Source organism: Aquarana catesbeiana, linkage group LG01 (assembly GCF_042186555.1).
Source record: "Aquarana catesbeiana isolate 2022-GZ linkage group LG01, ASM4218655v1, whole genome shotgun sequence".
In the NCBI taxonomy this organism is placed as follows: domain Eukaryota; kingdom Metazoa; phylum Chordata; class Amphibia; order Anura; family Ranidae; genus Aquarana; species Aquarana catesbeiana.
Genome location: NC_133324.1, coordinates 469,049,339 through 469,065,807, shown reverse-complemented (window position 1 = coordinate 469,065,807; position 16,469 = coordinate 469,049,339). Strand labels below are relative to the sequence as shown.

The 16,469-nt window shown below is 41.3% G+C and overlaps 1 protein-coding gene across 2 annotated transcripts in view; it reads left to right on the top strand.

Moving 5' to 3' along the window:
- The window catches only part of PLPPR1 (phospholipid phosphatase related 1), a 302,656-nt gene that overhangs the window by 158,047 nt on the left and 128,140 nt on the right, over positions 1-16,469 (top strand). For both annotated transcript variants that reach the window (XM_073591221.1, XM_073591219.1), the window contains exon 2: positions 4,524-4,624. In XM_073591221.1, the coding sequence (XP_073447322.1) occupies positions 4,562-4,624 (63 nt within the window). In that variant the 5' untranslated portion in view covers positions 4,524-4,561. The remainder of the gene's footprint in view (positions 1-4,523; positions 4,625-16,469) is intronic.

Here is a 16,469-nt window from a genome sequence, read left to right as displayed (position 1 = left end):
TTATCAAGATAACGTCTACCTTAATCAGTGCAAAATAATTCCAAACAAAAAAGCAAATGGTTGTAATAACTCAGCAGTTCATTGTGCTAATGACTCAAATAGAAAAAATGAACATCCATTTTGAATGATTCAAACAGTGCTTATAAACAATCCTCCACCAGTGATTGGATGGCAGCTCACCTTATACTTAGACCTCTGTTTCACCAGTGAGTCTAAATAAACAGTCCCCTAATGAGGGTAAAATCAGATGAATGCTTCCGCTCCGCTCTTAGTCTCCAACACCTCCCTTCAGTGCTGCACACTCTCATTCAGTGGTATGTGCAATTAAACAATAGGATATCTAGTGCTCTCTGTAAAAGCTTTAATATCAGATAAAATAGAAGTAGCACACTAACTTAAAAGGCACTCAGCGGTGCCGGTGTTTTAAAGAGATAGCATTATTCCAACATGCTTCCGCTTAGATGACAGTGACGCTGGCATGATAAATCAGGGTCTGGCTCCTGATCCCAGATGCGTAACGTTCTGGGTATGGACTTCATCAGTGGGCCACTGAAGAAGTCCATACCCAGGATGACACGTGTCTGGTAATCAGAAGCCAGACCCTTGGTTACCATCCTGGAGTCACCGCCATCTAAGCTAAAGCACGTTGGAATTATACTATCTGTTTGATACACCGGCACGGCTGAGTGCTTTTTAAGTGAGTGTGCTACCTCTATTTTATCTGATATTAAAGCTTTTACAGAGAGCCCTAGATATCCTTTTGTTTATTTGCATATACCGCTGAATGAGAGTATGCAGCACTGAAGGGAGGTGTTGGAAACTAAGAGCAGAGCGGAAGCATTCATCTGATTTTACTCCCCTTAGGGGACTGCTTACCTAGACTCACTGGTGAAACGGGGTCTAAGTATAAGGTGAGCTGCCATCCAATCACTGGTGGAGGATTGTTTATAAGCGCTAGGGATGGCCGAACAGACCCCTATTCAGTTTGCACCAGAACTTTCCAACACCGCAAAAGTTTGGACCCGAATAATGAACCCCAATAAAGTCAATGGGACCGAACCTCAAAAATCAAAAGTGCCCATTTTGAAGGCTTATATGCAAGTAATTGGCCATACAATGGTAAAGGGGTCCAGGTACTGCCCTGGGGGACATGTATCAATAAAAAAAAAGTTTGTGAAAAAAAGTAATTTTTAAATGAGCAGTGATTTTTACAGTGAAAGCCTAAAAATAAAAAATCCTTCCAATATAGTGCCTGGGGGGTCCCCTTAGTCTACCTGTAAAGTGGCAGATCTATACCATGTCTAGAATCTGCTGCAGCAATAATTGCATTTATAAAGCCAAAAAAAAGACATTTTCCCTGCAAGCTGCCTTTATTTTACTCAGCAACAGCTGGGGAGCCAGTGTGTATGATGAGGCCACAATGTAGTGCACTGGGAACAAGATTAGAGATTTTTTGGTTACATTCTGGTGTCACTTTGACTTTGTATAGAAGTAACGGGTGCGTAAAAATTGGTCTTTGGGTGTCATTGGCGCCTCCCCACTGTAACCCTATAATTGGCCTTGCTGTAAAAAATTGCAATGATATGCACCTATCAAACAGGTGCAGAAAAATTACTCTTTGGGTGTTGCGGGCGCCTTCCCACCATAACCCTATAAAGGTGCTCTTGATGAAGGCACAAAAAATTGCCATGATATGCATATGGTTGGTGTTTTTGCCACGTTTGATGCGCCTGAGACATAGTTTGCAGATAACAACAGTGCGATCTGCTGCAAATGTGCTGAAAAAGGCCCAGACAGCTGATCTTTGGGGAGTGGGCCGAGAGATAACTGCTGCAGAATGTGATGGAATAGGGTGGCTGCTCTTTACTCTTTCTTGATGTCGGCCTCCTTGGGGTTGTGCCCACCTTCAGTTTCCTCCTCTGCTCTATCTGGCACCTAAGTCACATCAGTGACCTCATCATCATCATCATCTCCATCTCCTCCATCTTCATCATTACCACTGGAGACAACTCGGCAATACGCTACGGCTTGGGGAAAATGAATGCCAATTTGTCTACCAGTGTTCCTCCCTTTCTCTAGGCTCATGTTCCTGTCATCCTCAACCTCAGAACCAACATCTGAATCCAGTAATGGCTGGGCATCATCAAGGTGTAAGTGGCTGACGCTGTGGTCAAAATAACTCAGCTGACTCCTCAATGGCTGATGTTGGGGCTATGGCAGGAATAGATGTGGACAAGGAGGCAGGTTTATCCACTCTGGCAACTGCAGGGGACTGCACACTTGTCTCTGCTTGCATGACAGAGTATGAGGAGGATGAGGAAGGTTTAGTAAGCCAGTCCACCACCTCCTCTGCATGCTGTGGCTGGATAGCATGGGCAAACTCACTAAACAGAGGAAATGATGTCCTGCTTGAGGACTGACCATCATGTCCACCTTTGCCTGTGGACACATTTGTTGCTGGCCCCCTTACAGTGCCATGGGAATATTTGCCTCTCCTTGTTGTCCTCCCAGACATTATTGGGAGGGAGAGGGTGGTGCTTATAAGCAAATTTAAAGAAGAAGTTGAAATCTGTACGTAGATGCACTTTAATCAATGTAAAGAGGTGTTTGGTGTACTGTAATTTCAGTACTCACACTCCACAGACACACTCCACGGATACACTATAATATACTGCAATATAATGCGCCAAACGTACAGTGATGCACAGAACTACATGGCGTTAAACTGGCAGTAACGCGCACAAAAGTAAATGGCGTTAAACTGGCAGTAAAGCACAAAACTATATGATGTTAAACTGGCAGTAACGCACACAGAACTATGTGGCGTTAAACTGCCAGTACCTCACACAGAACTATATGGCATTAAACTGGCATTAATGCACACAAAACTATATGGCGTTAAACTGGCAGTAACGCACACAAAAATATATGGTGTTAAACTGGCAGTAACACACACTAACTATATTGTGTTAAACTGGCAGTAACGCACGCAGAAGTAAATGGCATTAAACTGCCATTAACGCGCAAAACTATATGGCGTTAAACTGGCAGTAACACACACAGAACTATATTGTGTTAAACTGGCAGTAACGCACACAGAAGTAAATGGCATTAAACTGCTAGTAACGTGCAAAACTATATGGCGTTAAACTGTCAGTAACGCACACAAAACTATATGGCGTTAAACTGAAAGTAACGCAATCAAATAGTCACTACACTGTTCCTACTCTAGCTATACACTAATGTAAAAATTACTGACACAGTCTCACTACACTACACTGAAACTATCTGAGCTGTCCTTACTCTACACTAATGTATGTATGAACGACACGGTCTCACTACACTACAGTGAAACTAACTGAGCTGTCCCTACTCTAGCTGCAAACTATGCAAACCTGAATGATGGTCCTCCTCTCTACACTCACACATTCCCTAGACTGACACTAAACTAATATTCTACACTGACAATTGAAGCAAAATAGCACACTAACTAACTAATAGCACTGAACAGAGCCCTGTTCTATCTCTCTCCATGCCAAAATCACACTGAAAATGGCTGCCATTGAAAGAATACTTTTATACTGTGGGGCAGGAATGAGCAATGTTTAGATAAAGTCATGATGACAGTGTCCAATCATGACTCTGACAGACTTTCACTGCTTCAGCCAATCAGGGCTTGCAATGCACTGTGGTCGGCTTGGGCGGCCGAACAAACGGGTAGTTTGTTTGGCTGTTCGTCGAACGTCCGAACAGCTAAAGTTCGGCCCGAACTTATGCTCGGGCCGAACCGTTAGCCCATCCCTAATAAGCACTGTTTGAATCATTCAACACAGAGGTAGAAGATCATGGCATTTTGTCATTTTTTAAAAAATTATTAGCACAATGAACTGCTAAGTTATTATTACCATTTGCTTTTTTGTTTGGACTTATTTTCACTGTATAATTTGTATCTTTTGTTTATAATTGGATTGTCAATTATTGCACTGTTATCTATATACGTTCACTAAGAATTTTGCTAGTTTGTTGCTAGTTGCGCTGTCCTCGATATACGATTTATATTAATGTTATAATTATGTTTTTCTTTAAACGCAAGCTTGCTGACACCTTTAAATATGCTTTATAATAGGCAGTCAATCAAAGCGGTCTAGCAGCTGCACTCCAAGAATTAATGGGCAGCACAGGGAGATGACAGCAGATCCTGTCATCTCAAGTGTATGCTTTTTTAATAGTTATTCTTTTTTTTTTTTTATAAAAGGCTATATTTATTGCTTTATTTTCAATTGTACTGTAAAGTGCAAATACACCATTGAAAGCACAATGGTCAATTAAATTTTTGGATTATAAAATCAGATCAGTGAAAGAGAAATTCTGATTGATTACAAAGGTTTTATAGAATATGGTGATTGAGTTTTTCTGGAAACTGTTATAGTGACCTTTGCTGCATTAAATGTCATTTTCGCTGCCCTGAACTAAACCGGGTTAAATGTTTAAAGATTTCCATTTTTTTTTCTTCTTTGTTCCAGACATTTTAGGTATCGCAGACCTTTCCAGCTGACAGGAAATGGCTTTGGAGAACAATACTCATCGCAGCTACTCAATTATACCATGCTTCATCTTTGTAGAGGTAAGTGTAGCGTTTTGTATTGGAAAGCTGTAGGGTTGCCATGGTTACAGTCGCAGATCAGTAAACAGGCCACTGTAATGTTTCATACTCCGTTGATATCTACTTGATTATATTGTTATTACATTGCCTGTGTCACAGAGAATCTGATGTAACAGCTGGTAGACCGGGCATCCGGATATAGAAAAATACAGTTACAGTTCTGTCTGTATACATTATGTGAGATTAATAGTTCACACTATATAATAGTAACTGTGCAGACTTTTAAACACATAAGGAGACTATTTATAAGCATTTAGCTAGGAAATGTGGTCGTGCTGATCAATACCAGTGCAGTTACACAGAAAATCAATGGGAATTAAGAAAAGCAACGCCATAGATCATTAAAATTACACCCATGCACATCTGTTGTCTAATAGATGTCATTTATGTTCTGAGAGGGATCTCAGAACAGTGTAACCCAAACCAGTGGTATCACATTAAAAACTGCAAAGTGATTTTTGCTTACGTACAATCCAGTTATTTACAGGAAGTTATACGGAGCAAGCATGTGACAGCTTGGAGCATGGCCTGTCACAATGGGAACTTTGTAACCCAGAGTCATTTTTATAGGACTCATGCAGGGCTGACAACCTGGCACTAGCTTAAAATGACTAAAACAGAATTACCTAGAAGGATTTAGAGCAATAATTGATTAAATAATCCATATTGACTAATTTAAGACTAGAGAAACAAAGGATGTTTACTTCTCATTAGCTCAAAGACCAACTCCAGGGAAAAATGAAATTGAAATAGTTCATTGTGCATCAATTTCCTTACTCCTTAATCTTCTTTCCAAACACACCAACTCACCTAAGGCATGCTGCATCGTAAAGGAGAAAAGTCAGTCCCCCCCCCGTTCCAAAAAAAAAAAAAAAAGAATAGCATACAGTACAGCCAGTTCTTAGACGGGATGACTGCATTTGTTTTCATTTCACTTTCAGCAAGTGTAGAAAATCCTGCTTATCTTACCAGAAATGCCGTTGTAGAAGCAAAAAACATTTATTAAACAATCATAAACATGGTGAATAAATATAAAATAATATCCGCGCTTAGTAAAAAAACAAGCAAAAACAGCAGCTAAGCACTATATATTGAGCACAAGGACAAAAATTTAAAGTGCAGCTCTATAAATTAGACCACCAAAATGATACAAATATGCGTGTACCAAATAGTATAAAATGCAAATGTGCAAAAATTAGCTGTGACTGCTATACAATATTCCATATAAAGCCAACATAATGCAAGGATAAACACATTAAACTGTAATTTTCAGTGACATATATAAAGTGCAAAATAGTAAAATCAAATAATCGTGCACGTGAAAAAAAATCTGACTCACAAACGAATTATCCAGTACAGGTAGATAAAAGAATAATTAGTTTTTGAGTCAGATTTTTTGTATGTAGCATTGTAATATTTACTATTTAAAGTACCCAAAAGAGACAATATTGCACTATTGTAGCTTTTTCTTTGCATATTTGCACTTCCTGGTATTGATGATAACTGACCAGATTTGATCATCGCCTGGCAATTGTGGAGGCTTCTGGTGGGAGACGCTCAGGACATCAGGACATCCGTCCAGTGGATCTCAGATCCAACAAGCGCGTGTGACCCCCCTAAATAAGGGTGGTCGCTGGGTATCTGGTAAGCCTCTTACTTTTACTGTGGTGACGGGTTTCACGTGGTCAAGCATTTGATCCATGTTCCATATTCCACAAGGATCTCTCTCACTGAATTCAAACCATCTATGAACTTTTTCACATGCACGATTATTTGATTTTACTAATTTGCACTTTATATGTCACTGGAAATTACAGTTTAATGTGTTTATCTTTGCATTATGTTGGCTTTATATGGAATATTGTATAGCAGTCACAGCTAATTTCTGCGCATTTGCACTTTATACTATTTGGTACACACATATTTGTATCATTTTGATGGTCTAATTTATAGCGCTGCACTTTATATTTCTAAATCATAAACATGGTATGGTATGTCTAAAATGATCATTACAGTACAAATGTTATACTGGTGAAACAACCATGAGCAATTGCACAACATTTAGTACAACAAGGTAAATAGGACACTAATTAGTGTGTAATATCATGTGCCAATGTTGCTCCATATACAGGATCATATAGAACATAATTGCAAAGAATAAATTTAATCGTAGGTAGAGCCATGAAAGTGTGCATCTTGGAAATCTCGACGCGTTTTGGGGATTATACCGCCTCATCAGGAGCAGATGTATATGACAATTCTGTAGAAAAAAATTATATATAAAAAGATGATCGTATATTAACCCCAAAGGCTGAGAGAGTAAAAAGAAAGGAGCAAGAGAGGACAGTAGGAGGGAAAATATCCATCCCCCTACTTACATGAAGATTCAAAATGCCAGAGCAGGATAACAAATAGCCAGAAAGCATCTCAAATGTTTGTACCGGGAGCTGAGGTGGTAAGGGCCTCCAGGACAGAGCAAGACCACCATTCCCCACTGGGATAAGGAAGTCCATGCTGTCGTGGCTATTAGTGCCTAGTAATAGCTCCAAAGTGTCTGTGAAAAATATGTAACTGAGGTAAGATAAATGGTGAATAACCATATTAAATAAATCCATAGTGAATAGTGACAACCACTTAGGAGCAAGTGTGATGAGAGGATGAGGGGTGTATGATAGCCACAGAGTGAATAGCACAGCTGGGTGCAAAGGAATAGGGAAAATTGAAAAGTTAGATGTGCATATAGCTTCCCAGAAAAACCAAAACTGGGAGCAAGGTAAATAGTGTGGAGCAAGAAAGACAAAAATGTGCCTGCAAGCACCATTAAATATAGGGAGTGTACTTGTGTAATTCCAATAGAAAAGAGTAGAAAACTGCAGCGACCCACAGACAGCAACCAACGAACAGCTAAACCAACTGATCCAAACAGGGTTATTTGTAAGTGACTAGCCCACCCCCCAGGATCACACTGGTGTGATTCAATGAGAGGAGCACTTCCGCCAGAGCAGCAACCACTGCCCACAATGGCGTGTGAAGGCTCCTCTTGAACCAGCCACAAGATGGAAAAAGCACGAAAAGGAAGGTGTCACACATCTGACGTGATGCGTGACGCCGATGTGCAATGGGACCAGCCCACCCTACCCACCACATGTCCATGACAACGAGGGGGAAAGGAAGGGTGCCAAGAGCGCATCGCAGCTCCCGGACAAACTAGACAAAGGGACAGCCCCAGACTTGTCAGATCTGCTAGATGACAAAGGAATATCAATAGTTGGTAGAAATATATGGTGGACAAATATAGCCTTGTAAATCTAGACTAGATGCAAGCTGGAATTGAGTATGGAATTAAAAAAACACACAGCAAAGCCCCAAGGGGAGAAAAGGGGTTCTGGTGAGATAGCTACATTCCGGCCATGCATGTGCCTCCGGAGATCCTTGGTATAGATAGTAAAAAAGGAGGAAGATTAACACTTTTTATGAAACACCTTGGGCTGAATTACTGACTAAATATAGCCAGTTTGTACAGCCAATTGCTGAACTGTGAACAGATAGCTGGGTTTGGGTCACACTCATATTCAACCCAATCCCAAAGCTCATACCTAGTGGCAACCCTGGCTTCTTTCCATAGATATAATTGAAGGGGTGGGGCTGGGCCATGCTTTGTGTGCAGGGCTGTAGCTAGTCGTTCTGATGTGGGGGTACAGTAAAAATGTCAGGGGGACAGAGGATAGGAGATTAGCAGGGCAGTGTGCAAAAACAGGAATCACTATGGCTGGGTACGGGGGGTCAGAAGGGCAGAGGACAGGGATCAGTGGTTTGTAGGGCAATATATAGCTATCAGCAGGGCAGAGGACAGGGGGCAGTGGGGCAGTGTATAGTGGGTCAGCAAGAAAAGGATGGGCAGTCAGTAGGGTGGAGGACAGGGGTCAGCATGTACAGGGGCACAGGGCAAATAATATGTTCCAAAGGCCACCTTAGCCTTTAACAGTATAAATAATATGTAATCATTGGCAATATTAGCATTACTCACAACAAGTAATCTGCCTGGCTTTACAATTAAAAAGTCAAAACAGCATAACAAAATGTGAGCACAGATAGGATTAAGCCTAGGTTCACATTGGAGCAATTTGTCATGTGATTTGAGATATCAAATTGTATGACAATGATTTGATTTGAGAGATCAAATTGCATGACAAGTTGAAGCCTATTGGAGGCAATGGCACTGTTCCAATTGTTGCGACACCGATTTTGCGGCTCCGCACCGATTTGCAAAAGTAGTTCCTGCACTACTTTTGCTGATTTCAGGTGCGACTTTAATAGACATCTGTGTATGAAGCCACACAGATGTCTATCAAGTAGCACCTAAAATCGCGCTGACCTTGCTACTTTGAAATCGCGCTACTTCAAGCGATTTCAAAGTAGGCTCAATGTGAACCAGGGCTAAGAAAGACATGGGACACCCTGGAAAAAACTGAAAAATTAGTTCGGCAGCTGGCCAGTGGGTGGTCTTAAAAGGGTATTGAACAGAATCTGTGCCTGTTGTATGCAATGCACACATATACCACAGTCCCTGTACCCACAAATTACTAATTACTGTGCCACAACTGACAGTCTCACAGACACAAATAAAACTCAGGACAAAGGATCTTTTTTTTTAGTAGCTACTGAGCTACCGAGCATAACCAAGTAATCTTGACTAGGATGGTCTTGATGTTCGAGAACGTAAGTTCACACTCTAATATTGGGTGTTTATTTGTTCGTGGAACAAACAAACATATGGGGCGCTTGTGAGATCGCAGTGCATTTACAGCTGCTGATTGGCCAAAGCATGCACCTGACCTGTATGCTTTGGCCAATCACAGCGCGATGTGCTGTGAGAGCCATGATTGGCCAAAAGACTTTTATTTTTATTTATTTTTCATGTCCTTATCTTTAATAGCATTAGCATGTTCGCTAGAACTTTTTGCCTGTTCGAGGTGTTCTGGTGCGAACTGAACCGAGGGGTGTTCGGCCCATCCCTAATTCTGAAATTTCTCTCCTACTAGTAAAAATCATATTTTTTTTTTGCTAGAAAATAACTTAAAACCCCCAAACATGTATATTTTTTAAGCAGAGGCCCAAGAAATTAAAATGGTTGGTGTTACAATTTTTTATGTCACGGTCATGGAATTTGCACTGTGGTTTTTTAAACACAATTTTTTGGGGAAAAAAAACACTTTAATTCATTTAAGTGCATACAAACAGATTATAATACCTTTTTTACCATACAAACAGATTATAATACCTTTTTTACCATTTTTAAATACAATTCAAAAGATGATATTACGCCAAGTAAATAGATACCTAACATGTCACGCTTTAAAATTGCATACACCCGTGGAATGGTGACAAACTATAGTACCTAAAAATCTCCTTAGGCGAGGCTTTAGAAGCCTTTTAAGATTACCAGTTTAGAGTTACAAAGGAGGTCTTGTGCTAAAATTATTGCTCTTACTCTGATGTTCATGGCGATATCTCACATGTGTGGTGTGAACATCGTTTACATACGTGTGTGGGACTTACATATGCTTTGTTCGTTCTTGCGAGCAAGCACAAGGTGGGGTGTTTTATTTATTTATTTATTTTTTGTCATTTATTTTATCTATTTTTTTAATCACTTTTATTGCTATCACAAGGGATGGAGCACACACCCAGGATCTGCTCTACTACTGGAACTGAGGCTAAACGCGACAGTTCGGAGCCCATGACATGTGGATTTTTATGGGCACTTTTCTCCTGTCCATGGCCATTTATGGACAGGAGAAAAGTCCCTTTTTTTCACAAACCGTCTGTATAGTTATGGACGGTTGGTAACACAGGGTTGGGGTGTACACATACTGCCACTGTAATGTTTTGTTTTGTGGCCATGGCAAGAATTATATCCTATGTTCCTTTCTATAGGCACAGTGCCTGCTGAACATGATCCTTTCAAGTGAACGGGGCTGCTCTGTAAGCACCCCACAACTGCGAGCAATGCACACAGTTGCACTATGGTACTGCAGGGTTCTACAACACCTCCTCTTTGCCTGCCAAATGCTCTCTGAAGAGCAATCTGCGTTCAGATTGCTCTTCAGAGACCAAATCACATGTGAACAAGCCCCTAAAGGGATGCTGGAGCTAGGAAAGGGTTGAAGCAGAAACATCACAAACTTGTGAGTAAAAGCCCCATCAGTTTAGTACTTTTGGGAAATAGCTGACAATCTGCTAGTTGGATAAAGATGCTAACTGGACATGAAGGGGAGGGGAGTAAGACAGATGGGGAGAGAAGGGAGGGAGAGGGGGAGAGTTCAGTCACAGTACACTGCTCAGCTCACTCACCCCGGGCTTGTCTTTGGTGGGCATCAATCTTGCAGCCAAAATGTAGCTCCTGGCTGCAGTACTTCCAATTTCCCACCTACACACCCCCGTTCACAGGCACAGCACTGAGGAGAGGGGTGGGAGAAGGCAGTGTACAATAATTTCTCTCTCCTCTCTGTGGAGGGGGGAGTGTTCTGGCTGGGCTCTGTGAGAATGTCACAGACACTCAGCCTGCACAGATGCAGCCAGCCGCTGCAGACAGTTTATACTGATGCACAAGGTCCATGGGTTACCTGAGGAGGTGCAACTGAATTCTGGAAGGGGCACAGCCCACCCCGGCACCCCACTAGATCCGGCCATGCTGCCATGATATTGCACAGAGTGGTGGCTTACCTCCACTTTTCAGGTCTTTCGCCAGCACTGTCTCTTCCTCCTTCCTGCAGGTGCCCCTTCAGCAAAACGTGTGCTCAGGTAAAACCCACAGGAAGGAGGAAGAGACAGTGTCATGGGGGGATTAACAAAAAAAACAGGAGGTAAGCCACTGCTATGTGCAATATCATTGCACAAAGCAGGTAAGTATGACTTTTTTCTATTTTAATAAAAAAATTTAAATAAAGCTTAATATCACTTTGAGGAAGACGTGCAGAATAAAAAAACAAACATACATACTTACCTACCTTCTGCTGCAGCATCTATTTGATGCTGCAAGTTGTCCCACGTCAGCTCTAAGCTCAGAAATGGAACAATCACGTCACAGCTGATCACTCAGTTCTTGGGTCCGCTGTGAGCAGAGAACGGTGACTTTCACCACCCTGGTGTGAATCAACCCTTCATTTTACCAAAGTATGACAAATTTACCCCCCTCCCTCATTTATATTTCTTCCATTATGTACAAAATGAAACATATAAAGATTTAAAATGTGACATGACATTTAAAGTGGGGGAGCAGATTTAAAATAGGTTTTTGGTCTGGCTGTTCCCTTTTAAATTAACTACAAGAACATACTGCCCCCCTTCCCTTGTTGCAGCTCTAATTATGTGGTTTCATCTCTTTGGTACTGAAGGAGACAGTTTTTGCATTTATTGATGATTCAGTAGGTTAGCTCGAGCTGTAATGACTGAGCCAGATAAATGGTTAAACAAAAATGTTATTATTTAAAAAAGACAATGGTTTTCTTAATACATTTAATGACTTAGTTGCCTAAAAAACAATGATAAAGGACTGCAGCCAATTCTATTCAATAAATGTGTATATTGTATTTATTTATTTTTTTATTTATTTTTTGGTTCTGCCTATGGTCCCATCATCTCATATCTTCAACCAGTTACAAAGGCTGTCATCAATAGATGAAAATATATTTTACATGATTCAGTATTTTGCTGATATCCGTTATGTAAAAACTATAATACAAAGACAGGAAAGGAATAAAACATTTAAAAAATAATTTGGTTTTTGTTGTATTTGTAACCTGGGTTTAAACAGGCCACACTTGCAGTAGTGTATACAGCTTATGAGCAATCCCATCTGCCATTCTGACATAGAATGATTAAATACTGTCTGCTCGCAATTGCCAATGCTGTGGTAATGAGCATTGTGTTCCTCTTGCTGTGATGTTTTGCACTTTATTCAGAGGGGTTTATAAAACTAGAATAAATTAACAATTCAGTGCAAAATATATGTAATTTTCTTTTATTTGGCGGAATGCTTCTATTAGTATCAGCATTCAAAATCTTAAGGTGTTAAAAATAAATTTCAGTATTCAAAGTAAGTTGCACATTTTACACACTATAGAGTATGTCTTGGATAGTGTATACACTAAACATGTTTGCCCAGTCCCAATTTACCAAAGGTTCACAAGGCAAAACACAACTCTAGGAAAACAGCTAAATACACATACCTGCAAAATGATTTAATATTCTATTCAGTCATTCTTGTGATTTACTCATATTTGCCACATTGCCTCAGGCATGTGGCGCCACGGTGGTTCTCTGTTCTAAACCTGCATCTCCTACATGCCTGTTGGATACTGATTCAAAAGTGCAATAATGCTGATGCACAGTCCAATTTCCAGCACAGTGGCCAGGAAGTGACACTGAAAATTTGGACCAGGAGATATGGGGCAAAGAATATAAAAAATATATAAAAAGGAGATTATTTATTACATGGTGGGTTACATTCATTCACTCATTGAGACTCAGTTACAACGTAGACACATAGGTTATCCATAAATATGCTAAGACATTTTCCTCTGAAAGACAGGTTGAACAGACTTCCACCAAGGTGACTGCACTCTCTATGTCCCTCCATACCACCCAAGGGTCTATAGCAACAAGAAAGGAGAGAAAAAAGAGAGTAGAGTAGATATATAAAAAAATAGAAAGTAGTTGAAAAGAAAGGATAGGAGGAGCAATATTAAGGTTTAAGGATTAAGGTCCAGGTGAGAGGATGAAGTGGGAGGAGGGAGGTCAGTGACAGAATTGACATCCTCCAGAGTCCAGGGGCAAAATAGGACTCCCAAAGTGGTTAGGTGCTTTTAGAGATACTAAATATCAGCATTGCTATGCTAGAGAAGGTTTTAGCCTGCTCCAGATGATTTGCTTGCAGGTGGACACATTAATTACTATTATTATTATAGGATTATATATAGGATTTATATTGCGCTGTGCTTTACAACAGTTTGCGCAGTGCTTTACAACATGAGAGCAGACAGTACAGTTACAATACAATTCAATACAGGAGGAATTAGAGATGAGAACTTTTTAGGGTTCAATACCCAGCAGTACTCATAATTGAATCCAAGGGCCCCAAAACAACCCCCATTCAAGAAGCCTTGGGTATCATGAAGGTGAGCCAAATTTTTATTCTTATAAATGAGCAGAGTTTTTGTAACCAATTGTTTATAATGGAGGTGATAGGGAAGCGCCATTGTCTCAGCCAACCCTAAAAGCAAAGTAAGAGTTCTTCAGATGTGAGATTATGATCCAAGCAGGATCAATAATAGAGCTATGGTAAGAAAGTTAGTTATACAGTATCTGACAAAAAAGTGAGTATGCCCCTCACATGTGACAACACTAAAGAAATTACACTTTGTTACAATGTAAAGTTGTGAGTGTACAGCTTGCATAACAGTGTAAATTTGACGTCCCCTCAAAATAAATTAACACACAGCCACTAATGTCTAAACCGCTGGCAACAAAAGTGAGTACACCCATAAGTGAAAATGTCCAAATTGGGCTCAAAGTGTCAATATTTTGTGTGGTCACCATTATTTTCCAGCACTGCCTTAACCCCCTTGGGCATGGAGTTCACCAGAGCTTCACAGGTTGCCACTGGAGTCCTCCCCTGCTCCTCCATGACGACATCACAGAGCTGGTGGATGTTAGCGACCTTGCGCTCGTCCACCTTCCATTTGAGGATGCCCCACAGATGCTCAAAAGGGTTTAGGTTTGGAGACATGCTTGGCCAGTCCATCACCTTTACCCTCAGCTTCTTTAGCAAGGCAGTGGTCCTCTTGGAGGTGTGTTTGGGGTCGGTATCATATTGGAATAATGCCCTGCAGCCCAGTCTCTGAAGGGAGGGGATCATGCTCTGCTTCAGTATGTCACAGTACATGTTGGCATTCATGGTTCCCTCAATGAACTGTAGCTCCCCAGTGCTGGCAGCACTCATGCAGCCCCAGGCCATGACACTCCCACCACCATGCTTGACTGTAGGCAAGACTCACTTGTCTTTGTACTCCTCACCTGGTTGCCACCACACACACTTGACACCATCTGAACCAAATAAGTTTATCTTGGTCACTTTAGACCACAGGACATGGTTCCAGTAATCCATGTCCTTAGTCTGCTTGTCTTCCGCAAACTGTTTGTGGGCTTTCTTTTTTTTTTTTTAACAACAAGGTTGGTCTTTATTGAAAGAAAAATATAAATGAAGTTGGTATGATACATTTTTGTCTGGACAGTAAATAAATACAATCATCATCATACAAAGAACACATCAATATAAAGGTATGGATACAGAACGTCAGGCGACATGGATAATAGAGTAGCCACTTAAGAATTCAAAAAATACCTAGTATATAGAGGGATAAGGGGGTGGGAGGGGAAGGGGGGGGGCAGAGGAGGAAAACACCACAAGATCTCCATTGAGAAAAAACGAGTACATTTGCAAGCCTCAACAATTATGGCCAGGTGCTATATGTGGGAATCGTCCACGGCCTCCAAATTCTCTCATACTTCAGAGGACACCCTCTACTCATGTAGGTTAACTTATATAATGGTAATATTGAGTTAACTGAGTCCTCCCATGATCTCATCATGGGGGGTAATTGAGAGGTCCATTTCAACAAAATGTCTTTTTTAGCGTAAAAAAACAATAGTGAAATCAGTATCTTAGTGTATCTTGGTCTCTGTTCGTCATCCTGGATACCCAGTAGGGCCAATTCTGGCGTCACTGAGATATTCAGCTGAAGGTGAATATTAATAGCTTCCCCCACCTCAGCCCAGTACCTCGATAGTCACGGACAGGTCCAAAACATGTGAAAAAAGGTACTGTCCGGTGAGTGACACCGTGGGCAGTTTGGGGAGCGTAGCGGATAGATCCTGTGCAGTCTCTGAGGCATGTAGTATATCCTGTGTAAGAATTTTGTTTGGATCAACTTGTCTCTAGACGAAATCACTAATTTAGAGCTATCCTCAAAACATTCCTCCCAGGTTTCTCTATCTAAGTCAGGTAAGTCTGCTTTCCATTTATTCCATAGGGCCTCCATTTTGGGTGAATCCTTTTGAATGAGAGCTAAATACAATGTAGACATAATCTTAGCGAGAGATTTCTGTGCCAGCAATTCCTCAATAGGGTCTGCTTTGAGACTGGGAGGCAATGGGAACTGTGCCCTAACCGCATGACGCATCTGATGATGCCTAAACTGCATCCAAGCAGGGAGGGCAAATCTATCTGCAAGAGCCCTAAATGAGAGAAGAGATACAGCCTGGAGCACATCTCTTAGCAGCTTAATGCCATACCGGGCCCAAAGTTGTGGATCTGGGATAGTTCTAAAGTGAGGGAGAGAAGGATTGCCCCACAAGGGACAAAAGGGGGACCACCTATTAGGGCACATAAACCATCGCCTGGCTACAGCCCACACCCGTAGGGTCGCCGCATTCGAGGTCGGAAGGGAGGGATACGCTGAGGGGCCCCTATACACCAAATTGCCCAGCTCCGTAAGAGAACCCACTATGGCCGCTTCCAAACACACAGCTGCATTTGCTCTAGACTGCTGAAACCACCACCTCACTGTAACAAGCATACCTGCCCAATAGTACACCAGTAAACTGGGCAAGGCGAGGCCACCACAACTTACAGGAAGCTGGAGAGTCTGTCTGGCCAACCGAGGGGAAGCACCCTGCCACAGAAAAGAACCAATGCTACTGTCTATATCCTTAAAAAAGGACGGGGATAACCATACCGGACAAT